The 27,746-nt window shown below is 34.9% G+C and overlaps 2 protein-coding genes across 2 annotated transcripts in view; both read right to left on the reverse strand.

Moving 5' to 3' along the window:
- The window catches only part of LOC140754529 (uncharacterized), a 70,417-nt gene that overhangs the window by 37,751 nt on the left and 4,920 nt on the right, over positions 1–27,746 (reverse strand). The gene's annotated exons all lie outside the window — the stretch shown is intronic.
- LOC140754578 (uncharacterized) lies at positions 10,047–15,307 on the reverse strand. The gene is made up of 3 exons (XM_073089621.1): positions 15,143–15,307; positions 11,594–13,967; positions 10,047–10,450 (listed from the first exon to the last, which is right to left on the reverse strand). Exons 2-3 carry the CDS (start codon positions 13,938–13,940, stop codon positions 10,047–10,049), a joined length of 2,751 nt encoding a protein of 916 aa, XP_072945722.1. The 5' UTR covers positions 13,941–13,967; positions 15,143–15,307.

Raw genomic sequence — 27,746 nt, forward strand, 5'->3', positions numbered from 1 at the left:
TCAGAATGAGAAGGATTAGGCCATATTCCACCGCGCTGGCCAAGTGCGTATTGGTAGACTTCACATACTTTTGAGAACTTTTTTTTAATCTCTCAAGTATGTAGGTTTCCACGCGATGTTTTTTTACCGTTAACGCAAGTGATAATTCATTTGTAATTTGTAATACGCGCATAATTTCGAAAAATCAGTTTTTCGTGCCTGGTATTCGAACCTCGGACTCCTCGGTAGATAGGCCGAATTTCAACCACTAGGCTTTCACTGCCTTCATACATATTTGCACATAATACGTAAATACGTGTGCATTTCGCCATTTAACCAAGTTATATGTTTACATTAGTATATTAGGATTTGGGCAGACAACATACTACAACAAAACAGTTTCAGTATTTATATTTCTTATACTTTCGAATTCATCCATCTATGCTCAGTTGAAAAATTCAGCCTGTTTGTTAAGATCAAGTCAATATGTTATAGTCCGCGCCAAAGTGCTAGTCCGCTCTGAAGTTGTTGCGAGCAGGTGTAGTCATACAATTTGCCATGGCGAAGCGATTCATTTGTATATTCAGAGCGGACTAGCAGTTTTACGCGGACTATACAACGCGGCAAAAATGTACCTCAACATAGTACGTGACTGTCATACTAAGTTTGAATGTGGAACTTTACATTGAATTGATTACGATTCATTTTTAGAATCTGGGGAAAATACTTTTAAAAATGGAAATATGCAAATCGATCTCTCGGAATTAATCGCTCGAATGGAATAAATGTGCGTTTTTATTATTTAGGTTCTAATAAAAGCAAAGTTTAAAAAATATGTTTGAATATGTAGTGCTTTATAATCAATCATTCTTTAATAATTTTATTTGTAATTGGTGACAAATTTGCGTTTCAATTTTTTTTATAGTTACTCGTATTATGACTGTAATTTTTTTCGTTAGTTGTTCAAGCATTATTAAACGTAACATAAAAAATATTATTCTTTTACAATTTTCAAAACTTACATCTCTCGCAAGAATCTAGCATACTTCTCTACATACCTACTACTAACCTGTGTTGCCCTACTGGCACAATAAGATGGCGACTGTCTTGACTCGACAAACGTCAAGTGCTTGTCAATGGTCTTCAACGATCTGTCACCTCGCACAGATTAAATACATGCTTTCTCTATTTGGTCTGTTTTAGCTAGAAACTATCTAGGTCAATTGGGTACTTGACAGTTATAACAATAAAATATGAAATATGTTGGATATGATAGCTTATAAGTAAACATAAATTATGCAGTATTTCGTTTATTTTTTAATACGTTCTAAGTATTTTAATTTTTAAAAAGAAATTTTCGATTTTTTATCTGTGGATTTTAAATCCCAAAACGGCGACAGTGCTGCCTCAAATGTCATGTGACGTCACTACATCGAAACCAAACAAGACAAATAATTATTAAGTCGTTTGCTGTTAGAGTTGGTTGAATTTATGTTGTGAACCGAAATGGAGCCATACTATATTAAAGCTGATAGCGTGAACCTGCTTAAAGAAGATCCATATATGCAGTGCAATAAATCAAAATGGATACAAAAACTTCCGTGAGATAACCTATGGAAATATCAAATAAACAACGTAAGTAAAACATTATTTATATTTACATTTAATCATATCGGACAATTAAAACATTTCTTAACTGACTTCAGACAGAAGAAAGGTTGTCTTCAAGTAATTATTAAGATTTTTTTAAATATACTTATATTCTTATGTGAACTGTTTTAAGGTTATTAATTGGTTATATTTATATTTACAGATCTTCCCGACAATCGTATAGTGACGACGTTATAGAGTATGTGCAGTTTAAGAGGAAGGCAAGTTTGTGTTTCATGAAAAGTAAAAGTTGTCCTGAACACAAGATACATCAATGAAAATGAAAATATGATGACTGTCCTGCCTAGAAGAAGTGAGGAGCCAAAAGTTTCGAAAGTAGGCACCAGTCTGAAATACATAAAGTAAAGTACACGGGAAATAGTACTTCTTTACTTGCGTAACCTACCCAACAAGATGAAGGAAGAAAAGTGACCATACACTTCCTATTATTGCATTGCAATTTAATTCTGAAAATGACAGTGATAAAAATATATATCCATTTGTTACGGAAAATAATTTTAGTAATGAAGAAAAGCAGACACGCAAGCAGCACAAAAATTTAGCTTAGGTGATCTGTAGTAATTATTGTAACTGTAACATATGATAAATATATACAAAAGTTCTACTGTGTGTACTCACTAATAGAACCATATAAACCAAATAAACAAAGAAATCGGTTAATAAAATACTAATATTAGCAAATCATGTATTTTTAATTATACAGTCCTGTAACTTAATCAGTGCACATGCACCATCAATAATAACACAGTCATGAAATATTTTAATTGTGTCCTATTAATTATAGAATGGGCCCTTAAAATAGAATCCTCATAGACGTCTTATAATTCTATTCTTATCATAGACATCTATATAATATATTAAATATATGAATACTTCCACTTGCTGTTTTGTTTTGATTACGCCCCGTTCCAATGATTTGGAATTGACGAATCACTCGAGAGTTACTAAATTTATTCCTTTTTTTCAATAATACTTCTCTTACATAGATAGTATAAAATGTTATTGCTTGCAAACAGAGGATTTAAACATAAGAATCTGCAAGTTCTTTAACGTTTATGAGATTTGGGTTTAGGAACTTGTATAAGCAAATTTGTTACGATCGTACTTGTACACATCGTCACTGCACACGTCTTATAACTTGTCATTTATTTAAATTTTAGTTATAATAGCTAAATAACTCTCAATTTTTTTCTAAGCGTTGTTTGTTTACAGTGTAATGACGTTCCGCCACAAAATGACACTTGACCGCCTGATTTAACGCGACGTTCCGTTCACCGTAAAGAAAGTTCGATTTTTATTAATGAATAGCCCTTTTTTCGAAAAAGTGATCAATGAAAGGCATATATAATACGTATACTAATTCATTAAAACACTTTCCCAAAAAGTGTCAAGTAGCCAATTGGATACTGGTGCATTCCGTTAATAAATATGGATGCAATTTATTTTTACGTTTATTGTAGAATGTATTGAATAGATTTTCATTTTGTTTTACGGGTTAGAAGTAATTGCGTTAGATTTCTAGGGTTTCAGACCATAGAAATTTCAGAGGGTAATCTATATTTTTTAAATATCAAAAATAAAGAAATAGGTACAGACAGAAGGAAGAGACAAAGATTATAAAAAACAAATTTGATATCGGGCAATTATCCGTAAGTCCTTGGATAATTATCAGTTTTGAACTGATAGATTATCCATAAATACTTATTTTTTATGTATATATCCTATAACCTAGATGACAGCATCGGTATACCACTGTTATAATGAAAATAGGAGTGGCTGTCGTCACCACCTAAGCACAAAGTTCTTCCTATAACTTACGCATACAACATATAAACAGTATAAAAGATCTTGTGACAGACAGACAGCGTAGGCTTAGTAATAGAATTCTTGTTTCACCTTTTGGACACATAGGTTTAAACAATTTTAATACGGAATGAGCTTTCATCCTAAATGTTCAAAGATTAAAAAAATATCTCGCATATTCAAAGCATGTTTGAATTACCGAATTAACTTGATAAATAAACGAAAAATCTTTGTTCTTTTGCAATCCTCAGGTCTCAACACTGATTGGGCACGACACCGTGAGTCACCGATATGCATACTCCGGGCTAGTCAACTGACCGTTTTACATACCAGAACTTATTTTTTCTTTTGATTAGCAGCATGAATCACCTGATATCGTAACATTTTGATAGCTCTTCCATTTTAAGGTTCCGTACTTGTAAAAGTACGAGTGTAAAAACAGAACTCTATTACTAAGCTTTTATTTGTTCATCTGTCAGTGAACTCTATCTTTTGAAACCTAATTGATGGATATAAATTTTTAAAGAGTATAGTAATAATGTAACAATTTTTGTAAAAACGAATGAACCTTAATCGGAAGACAGTTTAAATGTTTACAATGCATTTACCACTATACCTACTATAATAAAAAATAGCAAATACAAAAAAATAAAAGAATTGTGGTGCGGAACTCTACATGTACGAATTAGAATTGTATGCGGTCTATTATAAATAATTAATGGGTGAGAAAATCCTCATTCACAAGCAGAATTTAAAAGCAAACATCCTTTTAACGATTAAGTGGAACATTTTTTAATATTCTGTCGCTTGGATTCCTTCTATTTGGCCTAAAGCACCTTAACACCGCCCATAGACAAATTACGTATCTAATAATTGAGTAATATATAAAATATGTAATTGATTTTGATTTGATTGAGTCTGAAGCTTATTGTTACAAATAAATAAATAGTAGTAAATAAAATTGATATTAAATATTTTATATTAGCGATGTAGAAGTCTAGAATTCAATTTGACAACCCTAGATCTAGCGTTACACTGACACACTTTCAGATTAGCGTATTTTCTAAAACTAAACATGACTAATACTTAGTAATACGCGAGAACGATATTGTAAAATTACTAATACTTTACAATTACCACAACGATAGTTACTAGAATGTTCTCAAGATATTTAAATTTTATTTGAATTTACTTCTTCCTTCTTTCTTTCTTTACCAAACGCGTAAACGTTTGGGAAAACAGAGTAGTGATTTTTTTGTATGAGTCGGAGTTGCGCGCTCCCATGTCACACATAATTACAATTATACAATTACATTTTATGCATTATTTTGCCTTAAGTAAGTATACTTAACTACAGGGTAATGGTATTTTGTTCTAGTGTAATAAGTATGAAACAGAAATGGACGGATTATCTTGGGACTATTTTCGATATCTGATCGAGAGCATGCATTGAAATGTATGAAACGCAATTATTAGTTTGTGCATTCCTTAGTTTAATTTGGAAATACTATTTCATGTTAATTTGGGAACATTAAAAGTTGTCCTACTGAGACGGCATTTTAAAAAAGTTCAAAATAAGACTAAAAATCCGATAAAGCAAATCTTGTTGTGTGGGGCACAACAATCATAAATCCAAGGCCATATTTTCTTTGTTTCGACTTCAAACAACATTCAAAATGTTTTAAAATTTTAAAACAGGACTATCCGGGTACTTCTTGCAACGTGGACGATAGCAGAAAAACAAACAAAACAAATATGGCATTTGGATGTCCAAATGCTATACTTGTTTTGCTTCGTTTAATTACTGGCAATAAACACCAAAAACTTTAAAAAATAGGATTGTCCGCGAATATTTTGAGCATGATGACCATGGCAAAGTCAACCAAGGTCATACTTGCGTTGTTCTTTCAAACAAAAAGTCAAAAATAAAAGTTTTAATCATAAAACAAATTGTCCGGGAAAACCTTACAGCATGGTTACTATGGTAAAGACCATAATATATTTGCGTTGAGGGGTTACTACCATCTCTTCAAACAATATTATTTTAATCATACTTTTACTTTTTTTGCAGGAAATTTTAGTTTTTAAGCAAAATATGACAATCTCAGTTGGTTTTATAGAATGGATAAGCGGAAAAATAATATCTAAGGGTTTAAGTCTGTTCAACTGTGTATGACGAAATATTTTACTGTTTTAAGGAGGAAAAAAAGCTTTCCTGAATAGTTCAGGAATGGTTTTTAAAAGATGGCGGTAGGCCCCACAAAAAATCATCTTAAACAATAAAACAAGATTGTCCGGGAAAACCTCGCAGCATGGTGACCATGGTACCAAGGCCATATTTGCTTTGTTTAACGTCTAAACACAGGTTATTATAAGAACAGAGAATTCGGGTCATCTATTTAGGTTTATGAACTGTCGTACGTAATAATTAAACGAGAATCACGTTCAATAAATTTGTTAAGATTGCTAATTGCGAAATTTTTATTTTATACAAGTTTCTTCGCGTGGCTTTATATACGCCTATTTTTATAAGTGATTAATCATTTTCTTACCAGAAATCCTGTGTATTTTATAAGGCAAATGTCCGTAAAATAGTATACTGATAGTAATTTTGAATATTATTTTACCTATAAACAGCTGAAACCACATAAACTACCTTAAAATATTTTTATTATGAATTTACAGACTACTATCGACAGATATTTTTTTATGAATGTTACATTTAATTTCTAACCAGTATAACTATCATGAAAGCTTAACCTTACGCTTCCAAAGAAAAAAATTGCCAAAAAAACAACCAAAAGATCTTTCTGTAAGAAAAATAATATTCGTTTTCAGTTTACGAAATAATTCAAGAATAAGGAGGAAAAGGTCTTTCTATTTTTGAAATTTTATCAGCCCCAAAACAACAAATGCAAGGGATTGATATACCCCCTTCCCTAAATCCCTCACTGCACACTCAATTCTATCGATTACAATTAATATATTAGCTAAAACAAAACATTGTTTCTTTGTTACAATACGAACAAGAGCCAACGATAATATGTAAAGTATCAATATTATATTCGTGCCAAAGTGAGTGTGTTGAAAACAAGAATGTATGTCATTACCAGATTTAATGTAAGTTGACTGTTATATTCTGTGTTCATTAATATTTCAAGATCATTAGAGAAAATAGATCGTACAAAGATTTTGTTGTTCTCTACTTTGTGTGTGGTATACTCCGAATATTCTATATCTAAGTATTTAGACTTAGTAGTCAAAATGGAACATATTAGCCTGAACTCGAAAGGTTTTACTACCACTGAAGTTCCACCGTCCACCTCCTGGGTCCACCTACCAGATCTGATTGTATTGTCACCCGAACGACATAAGTATACATATTATTATTATTTTATAACGTACGAGTAGCCGACAAGCATGCAGTCCACCTGATGGTAAGTGGCTACTGGCGCCCATAGACTGTATGTACCCCAGTCTGGTTTACAGTACGTATCATGGTGCCCCAAATAATATACTCCAGATATTATTAGATGTCTATCTGAGCTCAGCTACAGATGCGCGGCTACCCCTGAGGACTAAGCTGGAATGCCAAAAAAAGTATGTCTCCTTTCTTACAACCAAAACTTAGCAGCGCTTAACACTGCTGTTAATTGTTAAGCACTGTAATTAAATTTTACTTGAGCCAATAATAAATATTTTGTATAGTATCTCTCTGTTAACTATTCCGTTGTATGTCGCTCTAGTCAAAAAAAGTGACAAGTGCAGTGCAATTTCACGAATCTTAATTCTATTTCAAAATTTACAATTATAAATATACTTTAAGGCTTCAAATTAAACTGATGAATTTAGCTATTCATACATTTCAAATTGTCAATTGAAAATCAAAACGTGTCAAGACCATAATTATTTCATGCAATTCCGTAAATGCAGTGTTTTTACACAGTAAGCAAAATATTGTACGTAAAAGTATTGGTCAATTGCACATTTCCATGCGACCTTGTTCCCATTCTGATCTAACATCTTTTTTATGTAGCTTTTAATGCCGGAACTGACAAATTCCTAAACAAATTTAATGTACCTACAGTCAGCTTCATTAGTAGATGATCAGATCAAAATTCCAAAAATACCTATACCCAAAAGTTCATAAATAGCTAAACACAACTAGCATCATAATTTGATGAACATTGGTATTTTTATTTTACAACAAGTATTTTTGAAAGCTTAATCAGTTCATCTACTTTTGAAGCTGACTGTACAATGTACATACCTTACGTATACAGTGAATCAGATCACATTTGTGCTTTCAAATTCTAAAAGTTTGTACCGATCTAATTAATTTTCGTTTTCAAATTGATGCTGCTCTAATTAATATTTCCTGCTTCATTTTCTAAATGTGCTTTGGTCTACTTATTGTGTTTTTGAGTTTCTAAAAGGATAGTGATCTGATTTTTTTTTTCAAATAATTTTCTTTTATGATTATTTCTGCGGCAGTAGCCACTTACCATCAGAACTGCATGTTTATCTTCTATATCTGTGTTATAAATAATAATAAAAATATCTCCATCACATTTGGCTTTCATAACCTAACCTAACCTAACAAAACAAATAATATATCAAGACTATAAGCCTACCAAAACGTACATTTATACGTCTATGAACATAATATGAATAACGCCGCGAAACCCAGTCTCCCAATCTATATGAGGTTACGGAAACGAAGGATCTGGTGTACATCAGGTGGTAGCGGACCTCACCTCAGGGTTATACTGCGGTTACATTGAGACCTGTAATCGTACACGTGCTGTAAACAAGGATTTTAACCGATCTCAACAAATACGTATTATCCTTGCAAGCTTAAAACACCTCTGTAAAAATGCATTTGAGAACGAAAAAACGGAGCTAGAAATTATTATAAGAACTCGACTGTTTCATAATATAGTCTATGGTAACTCTCACAAAAACAGACATGAAGGTGGTAGAACCCTTTGTGGTTCGACTCAGGCAGCACCACCGCCACCCACACCTATTTTTGCCACATAACAGGAGTGTTAAACGCTGCTGTGTTCCGGTTTGAAGGGTGTGGTAAGGGAGACATATCTACTTTTCCGAGGCGGTACGCCTTAGTCTTCAGGTGAAGTAGCGCATCTGTGGCTGACTTCACGTAGGAATATCTAATCCTATCTGGGGTTGATTACAGATGTCCATGGGCGGCAGTAGCCATTTACCATCAGGTGGACTGCATGCTCGTCTGCTACTCCTATATTATAAAAAAATATGTTTGACCCCTCCATTGAGTGCCAAGTTTCAACCGCTTATCATTGTAAGCGATTTAACACCTTTTATTACGCTTCAAAGTTTCAATTAACCAATTATTTTGACATGCTACTACAGCGCCTACGTTTAGCGGAAAGAATGTTACCTTGACTCGTGAAAGCTCGTACAGCCTCCGGGCGAGCCTTTACCGTTGTGCACACAGCAGACTGGGTCAACTTTATGGGCAAACTGTAGTATTCAAGTTATTTCGCATGTCTGTTCAGGCTTTGTCAACGTTTGCATGTCTGCTTTGAAACAGAAGTGGTTGTTTGTTGATGTTCAAAAAGTGTTGTATATGAAATAATTTTGAATAAATGAGGTTTGGATTTGAATTCGTCAAAGGTTTGAAAAAGTGATGGCCTAGTGGTTTCTCATTTTTTCATTTAAATAATATTGTATATAATAATAAATAGGTAAGGTTAGTTGTAAGTAAGATTGTATAAATAAATTCGGCATGCCAAACAGGGCTCCGAGATTCGCATCCGGGTACCTTTGATTTTTCGAAGATATGTGTAGTAGAAATTAATTATCACTTGCTTTAAGTGTAGAGAAAAACATCCCCAGGAATCCTGCAATCCTGATCTCTCTAAAAAAGTTCTCGAAGGTGTGTACCTAGTCATAAGCACTTGGCCAGCGTGGTGGACTGTAACCTAAACCTTTTTCGCTTAAATGATAGCCGTGCTCAGCAGTGGGACAGTATTGGTTTGATCCGTATTTTGTTTTGAAGTCGGTTGTTTTTCAGCTAACACTAGTATACAGAATCGTAACATTCGTCACCTTAACATTTTTGCATAGGTGGTAATTATGGTCGCATAAGATTGTCTTGTCTATTTCTAGTTTTTATATATCATTGTCTATCTTAAATTTTGAAAACATTCGAAGCGATCGATGGAGAGGACTTTACTTCCCAAAAAACTTTATACTAAAATATTTAGGGGTCCGTGGTAAATACTGAATAACATATCAACGACGCAAGCGCAGAAATTGCGTAAACAAAACCCATATCATTAAATTCAATTCAATCAGTGAACATAATTGTAGTACTCCGTGTCTTACGCGTACGGTAATTGGCTCGTTATCACACCAGTATGCAAGTAACATCCGCTCCCGCTCGTGGCTACCGCGTGACTGTCACCTCACTACCCGTGTGCCCGAGACAACGTCATGTTTACAGATCACAAACATTACATCCCTTTCTTATTATAAATTTATTAATCAATAATAATTTGGTTACAACATAATCACTCCATCAAGTACAATGTTTCACAACAAATTCCTTATTCAATATTACTTGATTCACTACCTGGGCCTTCATCCTGAACTTTCCATTCACCTTCTACTCTCTTCAAGTGGATTACGTTCCGTCTAAGTTTTTGTCCCGTTTCCTCATTCCTTACAACTACATCTCCACCGTCCGAATGTTCTACAACATGTGGTGTCGGTTTAAAGGTGGTTGATAGCTTATTTCCTTTTTCCATATCTTTAACGTATACTTTATCCCCTTCTGAAAGTGATGGGTACTCAGCATGTCGTTTCCTGTCCCCATACTCTTTTCCTTTCTCTTTCTCCATTCTATCTTTGTCTCTTACTTCGGAATCATTAATCTTACTATTGTTGTCAAGTAAAGACGGAATCTTATCCCTATTTTGTCTACTGAAGAAAAGTTCGGTAGGTGTCTTTCCTGTCACAGAATGTGGGGTTGAGTTGTACATCATTAAATACTCCCACATACTTTCCTTTAAATCTTCTTTTTGTAGGTGACTAATTTTTAATCTTTTTAATATATCCCTATTTTGTCTCTCGACCTCGCCATTTTGCTGAGGCCAGTAAGGTATTGTGTTGAATAGTTTTATATTGCACTGTCGGCAATATTCCTTGAATTCGGCGCTAACGAATTGCCGACCATTATCTGCTGTAATTGATGAAGGATATCCGAGACGACTGAATATTTCTTTTAGAAGTTTAATTATTTGCAAACTAGTGATTGTTTTAGTAAATTTTACCTCTTTGTACCTACTGTAATAATCAATAACTACTAGCAAGTAGTCGTTGCTTGGCAGTGGACCCAATAGGTCTATTGCAACGTCAATCCATGGAGCCATGGGGAGCTCACGTCGTTTCATAGGTACAGGGTGACTTGGTAACCCAACAAGAGTACATCCTTTACACGCTTTTACTCTTAATTCAGCATCCTTGTCTATTCTTGGCCACCAAACTTTTGATCTCAGCCTGCTTTTCATCGATACTATCCCCGGGTGACCTTCGTGTGCAGCATCTAATACACTTTTTCGGAGTTCTTTTGGTATTACAATTTTGGTGCCTCTCAATAATATTTTATCGTAAAAACAAAGCTCATTTTCAAATATTTTATATCCTTTTACCGAATCATCCCAGTCTTTATTGTACATTCCTCTTTTTACGTTTTTAATTTCTTGGTCACGTCCAGAATATTCTGATAGGATTTCCATGGGAATAGCACAAGGCCTAGACTGTTCCGCTATCTGCTGTACATAATCTTCAATTTTTCCGGGTGGGACACTGTGATATTCACAAAGTCTTGACAAAGGATCCGCTATATTGACTTTACCAGGTCTGTATTTAATATTGTATCGGAAAGCTTGTAGGCGTAGCACCCAGCGTTCAACGCGCGCACATGGTTTCGACTTTTGCCCAAATAAAAATTCTAGTGGCTTATGATCCGTAATTAGATCAAATGTTTTTCCAAACAGAAAAATCTTAAAGTGCTCTACGGCCCAAACCAAACCAAGTGCCTCTTTTTCTGTTTGGCTATATTTCCGTTCCAGTTCATTTAAAGTGCGGTTACCGTATGCAATAATTCTAGATCCTTTGCTATCATTTTGTATTAACACAGCTCCCAACCCTACAGGACTCGCATCAGCAATAACCTGTGTTTCATCATTAACGTCGTAATATCCCAATGTTGGCATGTTGCTGAGAGCTAGCTTCAGATTCTCAAATGCTCGATATTGTTCATCTTCCCATAAATCTTCTATGTTTGCTTTTTTTCCAGATTTATTTCTCAATAATTTTTTTAAAGGTTCCGTCATTGTTGATAGATTTGGCAGCCATTTATTAATGTAATTTACTAACCCTAGAAAACTTTGAAGTTCCTCCACTGTCTTAGGTGTTCTAAATTCAGCTATACTGGTCATATATTTTTTAAGCGGCTTCACTCCATCTCGTGTTAGTTCATGTCCGAGAAAACTAATCTTTTGCACCTTGTATATACACTTGCTTTCGTTCAACAAGACATTATTTTCTTTTAAAACGTCTAAAACTTTGGATAGCCGTTTATCATGTTGATTCTCATCTTCTCCATACACCAAGATATCATCAATAAAATTTATTACGCCATCTAGTCCCGTCAACATCTTTTCAACTATTTTTTGAAATAATTCCGGCGCACACGTTATACCGAACATAAGTCTTTTGTATCTATACAAGCCTTTTGAAGTTATAAATGTCGTCAAATGTCTTGAATTAGGGTGGATCTCCACTTGATGGAACGCGTTTTTTATGTCAAGTTTCGAAAAATATGTAGCTTTTTTAATTTTCGGCAAAAAATTATCCATGCAGGGTAATGGATGATTTTCCCTCATAATTGCGGAATTCGCACGCCTCATATCAATGCATAGTCGTATGTCGTCATCGTCCTTTAGAATAGGTACTACCGGGGAAATCCAACGAGAAGGTCCATGTACCTCTTCAATAATGTCGCTGTCCAAGAGCTCCTTTATTTTGCGTTCTACCTTATCTTCAATAGGAATTGGAATTCTCCGGTACGGTTGTGATACAGGCTTGCATTTTTCATCAACTGGAATCTCAACCAGTACATCCTTGAATTTTGGAAAAGGCTTAGAGGATTGTGTGATTTCGTTTATTCCAATACCTAACTTGAGGACTCCTAAGCGAAGAGCAGTGTCCTTTCCCAATAAATCTCTTGATCCTTCTTTAATAACGTAAACTGTAGTGTGATCAGATTTCTTATTTACTTTGATGTCAGTTTCGAAAGACCCTTTCACATTCAAAGGTAATTTACTCGCGTATGAATATAAGTTTTTGTTTGACCCCTTAATTTGATTAGTACATAGAACTTTTTTCTTTTTTAAATTTTCCCATGTCTTTTCAGTAATTAAATTTAATTTACATCCAGAATCTATAAGCAACTTCAATTTGATTCCACCCATTTCACATTCAATGGTAGCTTCGTCGTCGTCATTCATGTTAAAAATATAATGGTCCTCGTCAGAAGAGTCATGTACAAAGTTTATTGAGTCTATTTCATTCCGTTTCTTTTTTATTTTAGGTTCGTCATTTTGTTTGTTTTCCAGTTTACGCTTTTGGGGTCTTGTCCTACACATTGCACTAAAATGCCCGGATTTGCCACAGGCATGACAATTTTTTCTTTTTGCAGGGCACTCCTTTGACGCAGTATGCGCATTGTATCCGCATCTACTACAATTACTTGGTCCAGGTTGACTTGTCGATTCTTTCATTTTACTAGTCTCATTTTTGTTTTTAATGTAATCTTTCTCAGTGTTATAAAATTTTTTGCGACTTGTAATTGTATTGATATCATTTGATTTTCTTTTTTGGCCATACTCTTCCAGTTGATGAGTTACTAATTCTAAAGTATTTGCTTCAGTTATGATTTTGTCCAATGTAACAGTGTCTCCTAATGTTAATATTTTTTTTCGCAGTTCTAACGAAAAACATTTTTCCACGATCTGATCAATTATATGCTCATCGGGACTAGTGAATTTACATTTTCTAGCTTGATTCCTCAATTTCACAACAAATTTTTCAAACTTTTCCCCTTCATCCTGCTTGATTTGACGGAATAAATGTCGTTCGTAAATTTTATTTTGCTTTGGAAGAAAATAGTCATCCAGCTTCTCAATAACTGTTTTAAACACTTGTGATTCATTTGTAGAATTTTCTTCGTAAGCACCAGGTAAGTTGTAAACAATTTCTTGGAGTCCTGGTCCTCCTAAAAGGAGCAATGTTGCTCTCTGTCTTCCTTCGCCTGTAATTCCTGATGCTTCCAAATATATGTGAAAAGATCTTTTCCATTGCTCCCATCTCAGAGCAACTGTAGCGTTGTCTCCTTCGAGATCTAGCTTTTCAGGAGCTGGCAATAAATTTGTCATTTTCGGAGTAGATAGATTCGGGGCGACCTGGAACCGAAGTTAGTTTCGGTGACTACTGTATACTATTAGGGCGTCCCATTGTGTAAACACGGGTATCTAGTAGTATTATATTAACGAGTACTAACGAGTACTAACGAGTAACCTTTTCCACAATCTCACAAACACGTACAATTTACAATTTCATGTAGGTTTGTACTACCTAACACACACAATTACGTACAATTTACAATTTCATGTAGGTCTGTACTACCCAATCCACACAATCATGCACGATTTACATTTTCATGTAGGCTCGTACTACCTAACACACAATCACGTACAATTTACAATTTCATGTAGGTTTGTACTACCTAACACACGCACGTCACGCACAATTTACATTTTCATGTAGGTTCGTACTACCAAACTCACAGTATAATTATTTCAATAAGTACATATGCTCTAAAACAGCATTAAGTTTATTAAATCACCGGAAGGAATTTAGAACTACTGAAAAATTGAGCAATCTTACACAATACAAATTAAAATCTTAAACGTCAGGCATCCGCCTAACAGTCTTTTGAATCCATGTAATTATGGTACAAAAATTCATGTTAAGTAAGTCAAGGATTAATAACATTCTTATAGCTAATTTATTTAACTTTAATCCATTTTAGTCATTAATTTAATCCATTAAAACGATTAGTTACTAAAGTCGCATTTAATACACAATACTTAATTATTAATTTCAATTCAATTTACGGGTAGTTTAAAATATAACATTAATCCGCATTGCAATAAGGTACATATTTTGTTTTGTTTCAATATAATCTTTTAGTGTATTTACTAAAAATATTTTACACGTGCAAATCTTATTCATATGTATATTGAATTATTGACCCTCCGGTAATTTAACAATCTGTTCAGAAACGCTACTGGTAGCGCCATCTAGTGAGCGTCTGCCTACATATTGAAAGAAGCCGATGCGGGTGCCGTTGTCACTTTAAAATAAATTGTTCTTCGTGACCGACAGAAAGTTCGAAATTAGTTATTTTTAATAGAGTAGATAAACCTGAAGCCCCCGCATACTAAACACAATCTATTACACACATCCACTGCATAAAAACTTAAACCATTAAATCATCCATCTACATACATATTCATTTTTTCTTCCTTGTTTTTTCTTTTAGAATATATATAGATATATATTATTTAACACTGACCTTTTACCTCGTCGCCACATGTAGTACTCCGTGTCTTACGCGTACGGTAATTGGCTCGTTATCACACCAGTATGCAAGTAACATCCGCTCCCGCTCGTGGCTACCGCGTGACTGTCACCTCACTACCCGTGTGCCCGAGACAACGTCATGTTTACAGATCACAAACATTACAATAATTAATTAAAATTTATTAATCATATTATCTTTAATCGTGACCTTAGTTAATGATAATGATAAAATAATGCAAACCTCAGCAGATATATTACTGACACTCGACCGCGATAGCTTACCGCAATGTCAAAGGCCACAGATTATGTTATTAAGTGTATCACACCATCTTAAGGTCACTGTTATCTAGGGCTAACATAGATTAGTAAAGATTACTCACACCTAACAAGAAAATGTACCCAGTTTTGAGAATTTAAATAGTTGAGTAAAAAAGTTTTGCCACGTCTGCGTGCAAAAATGTCCCTAAAATATTTGAAATAATTATTTATTTATTATGTAAATTACGCAGTATTAGTTATTTATTCGTAAATTTTCTCTGTTTTTATTTGTCAAGAATTCAAAAAAAGAACTTACTAATAAGCCGTTTGTGGCTTCTCAAGGCGGCGAAGTATCTTTACTAATCTGTGAGGGCTAACTTAAATATGCCAAGTGCGAGTCAAAGGCATGCAGGAGGTTCCGTACCTAACAATTGTATTTTTTTCATTTTAAGTATTTTTTATCAGAGCAGGTATGCATTGCACACATACGTGTTTAGGGATCCCCACCCCCTATTTTTAACTGTTTTATTTTTATAACAGTATTTGTTATATCGGTTATAGCCATACCAAACAATCTCTATAAAAAAATCGAGTGTCTTTATTTTATAGTTCATGAGATAAAGCCCTGTTCCTAAGTAATAAAGTTCCGCTTTTACCCTTGAGGGACGGAACCCTAAAACAAATTATATTTATTATTATACGTACCTTAAGTATCAAAATTTTATTATTATTATTAAAAAAGATATCTATTTTATGGATATAAGCTACAATTTACTTTATATGAATACTTGACAGAACTAGATTACCAACCGACTTGCGTTAATAAAAACTCAGAAACTCAATGCAAATGTTTGTCCTATAAATTCCATCGCAAAAATGTAGGTCTTGGATTTTGAATACATTACACTAAATGGTTATAATTCCTTGGGCTATTCGCATGTTTACACAGCGTGCAAATATTTTCTTATTTCTTTGCAAATTTTGAATTTTTGCGTCGTTTTTAGCTGTCATTCTTCAGGCTCAATGACCTCGCGGCCTTTGTCTGAAGACAACATAAAAATATCGGTATATTTTTAAACTGTGGTTGCATACATTGCACAGACTACATTGTAGACTTAGGATGTATGGAAGGTGCAAACATCGCTCCTTTTAACGGCGCGTTCCATTTTGCAATCACGATGTTTGTTATTTTAATTTACAATATTGGGGATTCATAAAATGAATGACGCTTTCGAACTAATAATTAAGTGTTTTTTCTGACTTGTTGGGAAAATATCAATTTTCAGGTTGTTTAGTAGTTTTATTTTTAAATAAAACAGTTTATAAATAATGTAACTTACTGATACTAAAAATGATTGAAAGTCGCTAAGTTAAGATTTCAGTACAAACAAACAAATCTTTTTATTTTTTCTATTATTTGTTAATGTTATTCATTATTTTTTCTATTATAACTGATGAGTTTCAACATTATGGGCATCATACATAGATTAGTAAAAATACTTCGCCGCCTTGAAATTGAATGAAGCCACAAACGGCCTATTAGTAAGTTCTTTTTTTGAATTCTAAACAAACAAAAAAATTTTTAGAGAAAATTTACGAATTAATAACTAAATACTGCGTAATTTACATAATAAATAAATAATTATTTCAAATATTTTAGGGGGACATTTTAGCACGGAGACGTGGGAAACCTTTTTTACGCAACTATTTCAATTCTCAAAACTGGGTACATTTTCTTCTTAGGAGTGAGTAATCTTTACTAATCTATGGTTATTCACAATATTTTCTAATATTAACTGATGAGTCCCAACATTATGGGCATCATAAACGTCATGTCATGCGTCAAACTTCGCCATAAATAGGGACCATACGTGTTTAGGTCACGACAGTGCCTATTGTCTTTGCTTGTGTAGAACCTTTATTATATCGTGTAATGACGTATTGACAAGAGTCGTGTTTGAATTAAACCTCCTCGTTTTATTAATATTTACGATTCGTTTTATAGACGTAGTCTGGTTTTGTTGTATTCTGTTTAGTTTTTTCTAGGAAAATGGCTGAGGCTTTCCACTTAAATTGTCAGGAAATTAAAAATTATATTTATCTATGTGCATTTAATTACTGTTGCCTATAGACTGTATGTTTTTTGCTGTGGCATCTTACTATTTGCCCATAGGAAGTTAAAATAAATTAATTATAATGTAACAAACATTCTTTATTATTTTTTCTATTATTCCTTATTTGAAATCAACGCGAATATTGTTACCGTTGTGATTTTTTAGATATTATTTTTCGTCTCATCTGATATGCAAAAAATAGGAGATATTTATTACACAAGGTACTATTATTAGTTAATCTGAAAGGTTACATAAAAAGTGAATGTTCTCAGTAAAATAGTTACAATGTTGGCTGAATACAGTTGATACCTAGACCGTAACTTAATATTAAGTCGGGTGAAATTTCAACCTCCCTTCTACTCCGCGCCTGGTAATTTGTCTTATAATTTCTGATAGAGCGTGTTATTTTAATGTAATATTACGTTTAAAGGCAATTGCAGTTTTAGTTTTTATCAAAATCGGCCTCGTAACTCCTTTCAGCATTTTTCGCTAATCCTTATAGTTTCGGATTTGACCCTGAAGGCCCGTTTGAAAAATTCACCCTGTATATGGCAACACAACGTTTGCCGGGTCATTTAGTTTTATTATAATAACTTAACATATTCTTGTCCTAATTGATTTTATTATAATTACTTAATATCATTTTTATGTTCAACATATAAATAATACTGTACAAAAACATTGTTTATTTGTGCAAGACATATTTTTATATTTCATATTTCCTTGTATATAACTATTTTCCATAAAGTTTACACAAATATGGATAAAACTGCCTACATTAAGTGGCAAGGCTATAAATATAAATACACAAGTGTTTTTATATAAATATATTATTAGTTTGCGATAAAATTAGCCTCCAATGTAACATTCCTTGTATTATCGAAGTGTATCCGGGGCAAGTTGCTTAAAATGGCAAATGTTGACAACACAATATCAGCACAAAATAAAAAGGTTGTTATTATTTGTGATATCAGTGGTGTCGAGCGTCATATTATGAAATTGGTAGAGTTGCCCACAAAAATCGTATATACATTCGTACCCAAAATCTGTATATGAAAAAAAATACGATATTAAACTTTGGCAATTTTTTTCCTTGCCATACCTATTCACACATAGTTTCTTCCTGACGACCTTTTCTTCACTGATAGTTGAATATCTATCTAATTATTAAACTGACTTCATCCCAAAATAGTTTGAAATTATCAGGAAATGCTTTAATTCAAAAATTGGTAAAAAAAACGGGATCATTTCCATTCTATGAAATGGTGGAAAAATCAATGCATTTCGGTAGGACAGGGCCAATATCGGTAGAAATACCGAAAATCGGTAGGTTCAAGACCACTGCACAATGTAACTTGTAAATGTAACAGATAAAAAATAATAAAATAATATAGATAAAATAAGCTGTCAGTTTTGGCGGTAAGAGTACTAAATCCGTGTTTAAATGTTAAGTGACAAAAAAACAGAGTATGCATCCGTAATGCTACAGACAAGATTTAATACGTATCCTGTCTTGAACAAAATATGTTAATGATATTTGTGCTCATACGATCCCTAATTACTCATACTTCATACAAAAAGTAATTTTAATAAGAATTTTAATTGTCAAATTGTTCATTGTTACTATATTTTTTAAGTTATGGTCCATTTTTGGCTCGTTTCGGAAAATAAATTGGAATAATTTATGGTTCCGTAACACCCATATTCCATTTTTTTTTATTTTTAGTAGTCATCATAGGGGTTTTTTGTATGGCTACCAACATTTATATTCAAGATCTGTTTTAGTATTTATTGTTACTGCGGTCACTATTATACACAATCTGTTAAAATTTCAAAGTTTCTATATAATAAGGTTCATGAGATAGAGCCCTGTGACAGTGGCACAGACAGCGGAGGCTTAGGAATAGGGTTCCGTTAACCTTTGGGTCATAGATTAGTAAAGATTACTCACTCCTAAGAAGAAAATGTACCCAGTTTTGAGAATTGAAATACTCGTAGTTGCGTAAAAAAGTTTTGCCACGTCTCCGTGCTAAAATATCCCTAAAATATTTGAAATAATTATTTACTTGTTAAGGTTTGTAATACCTGTAATCGTATTTTGACAATGACATTTCTTTGTTTACATTTTGGACACCTAATTATGAATCAGACTATATGTATATTCTGTGGATGTACGAGTAACAGACAGCGGAGGCTGTAATAGGGTATTTAACCTTTGGTACGGAACTCTAAAAAAAGAAAAATCTATAATCTGTGGATATAAAAACAGACTGTGTACTAGAGTGGAAAACTTATCGAGTGACTTGAAACTGGTAGTGCCCAAAACCCGTGAACCGGCTCCGATAGGTGGGTCGACGACCGACACTTTCCAAACTCGTTCTTTGATAAACCTCACGTGGATACATTACCGATGATAGGCTTTTGTCTGGCTAGTGACGATTGGTGTAGAGCGCGAAAATGATGGCATTGGTACGAGTTGAAGGCAGCTGTTTAAGGGTACCGAAGGTATCCTGCACTGAAAGGTACCGAAGACCCTTCGAAGTTTGACTCAAAATCGTAGTTGGTTTTAAGGATGTTTTTCCAATTTAGTTCTCAGGTTTAGCCATTGATTAGTAAAGATTACTCACTCCTAACAAGAAAATGTCCCCAGTTTTGAGAATTGAAATAGTTGCGTAAAAAAGTTTTCCCACGTCTCCGTGCTAAAATGTCCCTAAAATATTTGAAATAATTATTTATTTATTATGTAAGTTACGCAGTATTAGTTATTTCATTTTATTCGTAAATTTTCTCTAAAAATGTTTTTATTTGTCAAGAATTCAAAAAAAGAACTTACGAGTACTAATAAGCCGTTTGTGGCATCATTCAATTTCAAGGCGGCGAAGTATCTTTAATCTTTACTAATCTATGGGTTTAGCAAACTATTTGTGACAAAGATAGGATTGGAAAATCCTATCTAATTGATGTCAACCAGACTTTCCATCAGATGCGCTGCATGTTTGTTGGCTATTTCTATGATATAAAAATGCCGCTAAAATGCCAATACCTTGTTACAATTCGCGATGTAAGATGAACGTATCTACAAAAAATCAAAAATCGTTTTTTCCACAAATCGGTTCATAATGTAGTCCTTTAACGTAATTGCAAAACGACGTAACGTTACGTTCAACCTGTGAGGTTCCAAAAATACTAAATAACATAAGAACCACTTTACATTAAACCATAATAACGTATTATGAGTACTCATAAATTCGTTTTAATTATCATGTTATCTGTTAGACCAATAAAAACTTTTTGCAAAAAATGCGTTTGTAATCCTAGAATATTGTTTGTTCACAATATCATAATTATGAACCATTTCAACGTAAAAGCTCTTACGTTGCGATTTTCACACTATTTTTGCTCTCCTGTAAAATTGACAAAATGTAGATACGTTCATCTGACTTTTACACCGCGAATTATGCTTGTAGCAAGTTTGCTTACTACAATGCTTGCTTGTCCTTAGATGTTTAAATCTGAGTTCTGAAATAATATATTATTAGTACAACAAAAAACAACTTTCAAAAGCACATTTGTAGCAAAACGATATTTGCTATTAACAAAAAGCTAACTTGTTGAACTTCATTCGATCGTTCGTTCTATACTTCAAAGCGTTGTTCTATCCTGTGCTCACTGTTCTCACCCGAGTATTCTCGCTCTACTCACATCACTCTGAGTCAACAATGAGCCTAGATATGGTATCGGGCCATTTGTGGCGAGAACGCACAGATAAAAAAGCATATCTGTGTATAATGGGCGAAGCTATATTTTTTCCGTGTTGCAGCCGTGCCGTGAATCCTAATGTGTGACACAATGGATGACTCCGATTGAGTGGTTTCAACGATGAATTGATATATCTTTTTCTTTGTTATATGTTCGCCTTGTTATGAAAGAAAGAAAGAAAGAATATGTGTTATGTGGTCACTGCGTCTATTTCTCTTTATTTTGAAAGATGAAAGAGCTATGGTACGATCTGGAACGTACCTCCGACGTACCTTTTTAGCGTGAAGCGTCTTGTTTCGGTGAGGGCCGGATTTGGAGGTCCTGGGATAACGTAGGAGTGGAGGAACCTAATTAGTCTCCGAATAAAAGAACCATTTTTTCAGTATAGCCTTTTAAAAAGTTATTGCCAACACATAAAATTATTTTAACAAGAAATGTAGTAATTAGTAAGGTCGTATAGTGGTGAAACTATTACCTCCCCTAATTCGGCCCTGGCTTCGGTGGAAGGGTTTCGCCGCCGACTGACTTACGGCAACGCATTTGTGATCGGCCTCAGAACAGCTGTTCTATATGGAGTTGGTTACAGATGTAGTTGAAGGTGGTAGAACCCTTTGTGGTTCGACTCCGGCGGCACCACCGCCACACCTATTTCTACCAAATAACAGCAGTGTTAGGCGCTACTGTGTTCCGGTTTGAAGGGTGAGGTAAGAGAGACATACGAGGCGAGGATCCGAGGCGTTCCAGCTTAGTCCTCAGGGGTAGCGGCGCATGTGGCCGACCTCAGGTAGGAATATCTGATCCTATCTGGGGTGATTACAGATGTCCATGGACGGCAGAATCCACTTACCATCAGGTGGACTGCATGCTCGTCTGCTACTCCTATATTGTAAAAAAAATGTCCATGGGCGGTAGATACCTGAACTATCAGGTGAACTGCATTCCCGTTTGCTACTACAATCTTATAAAAGTTTAGATAAAATAGCTCGAATAAAAGTTTCTCTATGGAGAGGACTTAACATTGAATGCATTTTCGATGCATCAAACTAATCTCATTATGTGAGCTTTATCTTTTGATTTCGTCAAACAAAACATGTAAGGACATGTAATAAATGAATCTGGTTATCAAAGGAAATAAATTTTAGTTCCAAATGTTGCACTTAGCTGATTAACCCTAAAAAACCTGATTCAGGGATGACATTGATGTTTGTGTCCACTTTAATGGTCGTTTTATCGTAAGGGTTAAAAGGTGGTGGGATCCTTTGTTGTTTCACCGCGTAGCACTTTAATCTGAATTTTTTCCTCTCTATCAGAAAACTATATATTTCAGTTGTTTTTTTTTGTTTTGTGTCTTTTTTTGGATCGAGTTATTTAAGGATAGTTTGAAATTTGAGTTGTCCGCAGCTGTATACGGATCTCGGAATAAGGGGGATCTAGTCTTTAGACCACTACGTTGGCTGAGTACGGATTGATATCTTTAAGTACATTTCTGTAAAGAACTCTCTGACGTGAAGGTCATTTTGTTTTTCTTTATCGTAAAATAAAATTAAAATCTATAATAAATTCAAAAACCACTAAAAACTCAACATTACGCCTGGGATTCAACCCTAAGACGCCAAGAATGTAAGGTCAAATTTCAAACAATTATCATTGCAAATTTTAATGCTGTTTTCGAATTCAGTCAAAATACCAAAAAGTAAAACATATTAAAATAACTCTTATAACCTTATCTTTGACTGTGTAATTATCATATTAATCTTTTGATGCAATTAAAATATCTGACAATAATTACACTATAATCACGTATATAATTGAGCGTGTTAAAATCCTTACTCCTTACTAATATTATAAATCCGAAAGTAACTCTGTCAGTCTGTCTGTCTGTCTGTCTGGTTGTCTCTTCTTCACGTCTAAACCACTGAACCGATTTTAATGAAATTTTGTACAAAGATAGTCTAAAACCCAAGAAAGGACATAGGATAGTTTTTATCCCGGAAATCCCACGGGAACTAGGGATAGCGATCTAAGATCTATTATTCAGTGAATCGATCTTTTGGATCAAAAAGTCGATTATTTTAATCGATATTAGTAAGGATTGAATCGTAAACTATGCATTTGATCAAGTGATGATCTTTAGCAAAGTTAAAGGTACGAATTTTTAGTTTTATGTATGTTAGTATATTATTTTCTTTTAAACGCGGGCGAAGCCGCGGGCAAACACTAGTAAATTATAATTTTGCAATTTCGCAAAATGTAAATCAACCTACATCGTTATAAACTGCAAATTGCTTATCTAGTCATATTAAGTTTACGTCAACTAAAATACTTTTTAACTGATATTCGCAATGAAGCAATATTCATGATAATAAAATTGAAAATTATATGTTTATTTTAATTGGAAGTATTTTTTAGTTAAATAATTAATTTTCAATATAATTTTAGATATAGCTTAGAGGAAAGAGGTACCAGCTGTTCCGTCTTTACCCTATTGACATCCCCTAATCCCCTATCCCGAATATATTCGCTTACATAACAAGGAATTACAGAATTACGATCAACATTTCAAAATTGTTTTTTTTTTATATATTACTTTCCAATGGGGCTCCGAATTTTGGTGGTAATAAAACTTTAAGTTATCTCGGCTCTACAATAAATAATTCTTACAGGCGATATAACTCTCTATGGTTCAACTTTGGTGGCACCATCCCAATTTTTAATTTAATTTATTTAATTTTTTTTTATTTAATACATACATAGGCTTAAAACTAACATTACAGGTAACCCCAAGTCGTTAGTTCTCCTAATTTCAAATTATACAATTAATCCAAAAAAAAATTTCACAAATTCAATCAATTTGGGCCTCTTAACAGCAGGTAAAGCGCTGTTGTGTTTTGTTTAACAGTGTGGTAAGAGACACATACTTTTCTGAGGCATTCAATTACAGTACTCAGGGGTAGCGGCGCGTCTATGGCCGTCATCAGGTGGGATACTCTTGTCTGGGGTTGACTGCAGATGTCCATGAGCGGCAGAAGCCAGCTACCATCACGTAGACTGTATACTCGTCTGTACTCCTATATTATATATAACATGGTAAAAACCAAACCAGCGCCATGAGTTACAAGAGTGAAGAGCGGCCTTCTCAACGGGATTAATTTTTGGTTGCATAAAAAATTCGCACGTCTCGAAATAGCCCGTCTGGTCGCGCGGCCTCGCGTTCCGATTGACATCCACATAACCATACACACGACTCAACATTATCTTGAACTCAACACAACTTTACTTAACTTAAGAATTTATATTGAACTAGTGATGCCCGCGGCTTTGCCCGTATTTTAAAGAAATAATATGATATACATAAAACGGAAAATTTGTACCTGCATTGGAATGACAGTGGTGCCATCGGTCGAAAATTGGCCTTACCAACTCCCAAACCCTCGTGGGCTCTTGGACAACAACTTTGCTAAAGATCACTCATCATCACTTGATCAAATGCATAGTTTCCGATTCTATAACAACTTACGAATTAAAAAAAAATAAAAAGACCTTTTCCCACGGACTAAATTGTGAATCTAAGCCATTCTCAAGTCCCCTTGAACACACACAACAAATTGCATCAAAATCAGTCCATTCGTTTAGAAAGAGTTCAGTGACATACACGCACATAAGAAAAATATATATAAAGATTTTACGTAGCTTTTACCAGTTTCGCTTGCGGTCAGTGGTTTTATCCCTCGGGCCATTTTTTGGGGATAAAAGGCATCCTATGTCCTTTTCTAAATCTCTGACAACGACTGAAATTCCATGACAGTTGGTTATGAGGTTAAACCATGAAAGTGTGGCAAACAAACAAACAAACTCACATTTCACCCCTAATCCTAACTCATCATCATCAACCCATTATTGTCCGGCTGGGCACGGGTCTCCTCTCAGAATGAGAAGGATAAGGCCATAGTCCACCGCGCTGGCCAAGTGCGTATTGGTAGACTTCACATACCTTTGAGATTTTTTTTTACATAATTCTCCCAGGTATGCAGGTTTCCTCACGATGTTTTCCTTCACCGTTTTTAGCCAGTGATAATTAATTTCTAATACGCACATAATTTCGAAAAATCAGAGGTGCCTAGGATTCGAACCTCGGACCGCTCGATCGAGAGGTCGAGTTTCTTAACCACTGGGCTATCACTGCCTTCTAATCCTAACCAATACAATAAATGTAAGTTTGTTTGTTTGATTGCTGCACTTAACTGTTTAACCGAACATCGTGAGATTTTGTACACACGTTATCAGTGATCCAGAAAAGAACATTGGGTAGGTTTTTTTTTTATAATATGGAGTAGCAGATGAGCATGCCACCTGATGGTAAGTGGCTACTGCCGCCCATGGACATCTGTAATCAACCCTAGATAGGATTAGATATTCCTACCTGAGGCCGGCCACAGATGCGCCGCTACCCTAGAACTAAACTGGAACGCCTCGGAAAGGTTTCCTCCCTTATCCTTAGAACCAGAACACAGCAGCGCTAAACACTGTTGTTATGAGGCAGAAATAGGTGTGACGGTGGTGCCGCCGGAGTCGTAACGATCTTCAAAACCTTTATCCCGAAAAAGGGATCGTTCCCGAGGGATAGTTTACAACTTTTAACCACTCACCAATCGAAAGTACAATCGATGATCAAATTATTGTATAGTCATCGACCTCTGACCGCGTGAGGCCGCGGGTCAAAGCTAGTTTCTTTTTACTACGCTCATCTGCCGATATTTGTCACTCTGCCAGATGTTATTCATACAGGAACTAGTCTGTACTCAACATACGCCGTTGTTTCATACAACTATACATGACACATTGATGTAATGATGTTCCTTGTATTACATTGTTGGAGCTCCATTCAGTATATTATGTAGTTTTTAAGGTAATAGTCCTTGTGTGTTTTTTTACATATAATATAGGAGAAGCAGATGGTAAGTGGCTACTGCCGCCCATGGACATCTGTAATCAACCCCAGATAGGATTAGATATTCCTACCCGAGGTCGGCCACAAATGCGCCGCTACCCCTGAGGAGTAAGCTGGAACGCCTCGGAAAAGTCTGTCTCCCTTAACACACCCTTCAACACGGAACACAGCAGCGCCTAACACTGCTGTTATTAGGTAGAAATAGGTGTGGCGGTGGTGCCGCCGGAGTCGAACCACAAAGGGTTCTACCACCTTCAAAAGGTGTTAAGCGCTGCTGTAATCTGGTTTGAACATTGTGTAAGGAAGACATACTTTTTCCAGGGATTTCGTTAATCTTCAGGGGTAGCGGCGCTTCAGTGGACGACCTTAAGTCAGTCAGCCGCTTACCATCAGGACTGCTTGCTCGTCTGCTACTCCTATATTATAAAAAAGTATGTTTTTTAATACAGTGATCCGCCGTGATATGTGACTCATCTATGTACCTATATGTATTTATCTAATACAAGTTGCGACCGCGGCTTCGCCCGCGTTTTAAAAAAATAACAAAAAACAACAACATAGATATGATATATCTAAAACTTTCATTGGAATAACAGTGGCGCCATCTGTTGAAAACTGGGCGTATCACCTCAGAAACCTTCGTGGGCTAATGCACAACAACTTTGCTAAAGATCATCACATGATGAATTGTTTACGATGCTACAAAGGACATACAGACAAACATTCATTTATATATATAGATAAGATATTATTATCATATCAATGGTTAGCACCGGATCAGTAGGAATATTATAGAATTAAGAACAATAGCATCGTGTCGTGTATAAAAACAATAGTCTAGTCCAGAGGTTCCCAACCTTTTCTTGGCCAGGCACCCCTTTTGTGACATTCTTGTTAGCAGGGACCACTATATAGGTACAATTAAAATAACCTGTAATAATCAAACTGAAATTTTAACTTTTAATGAAAAACTCACAACACACACATAAAGAGAAATAATAATATTATAGGATAAACTTTTGTAGTTTTGTATTAATGTAATTTCTGTAGATACTTGCATCTTTACAAGTTCAGCTATCCTTTTTTTTTTTTTCTTTTCGAGGGGGAAACCTTCAAAAGGTACCCGACGACGTGGGAGCGACGTCGGGTTATGTGGGATTTTTACCGCACTAAAACCCCCCCGGTGGCCGTCCTCGGCGCTTGTTGGAGAACTCCAGGATCTCCAACGGAACACAACCGGAGTCCTCCAAGCGCGATGCCCGAATCGGGCTCTGCCCTGGGGGAGCGTTCGCTTCTCCCGCAACATCTGGTGATTACGACGGTATGCGACCACACATACCGCCGTCCTTCCCGGGGTAGCATACTGGACGGTTCGAGCTCCCACTCTTGCCACCCGCAACCCCGGAAGCCCCCTTTTAGTCGCCTCTTACGACAGGCAGGGGATACCGTAGCCCTATCCTAGTCCCGAAACTCCAGGGACAAGTTCAGCTATCCTAGGACTAACTTACTTAACTAAC

The sequence above is a fragment of the Epargyreus clarus genome, unplaced genomic scaffold, assembly GCF_041222505.1.
Source record: "Epargyreus clarus isolate Ecla_fem2 unplaced genomic scaffold, WU_Ecla_fem_2.2 ptg000029l, whole genome shotgun sequence".
Classification (NCBI taxonomy): domain Eukaryota; kingdom Metazoa; phylum Arthropoda; class Insecta; order Lepidoptera; family Hesperiidae; genus Epargyreus; species Epargyreus clarus.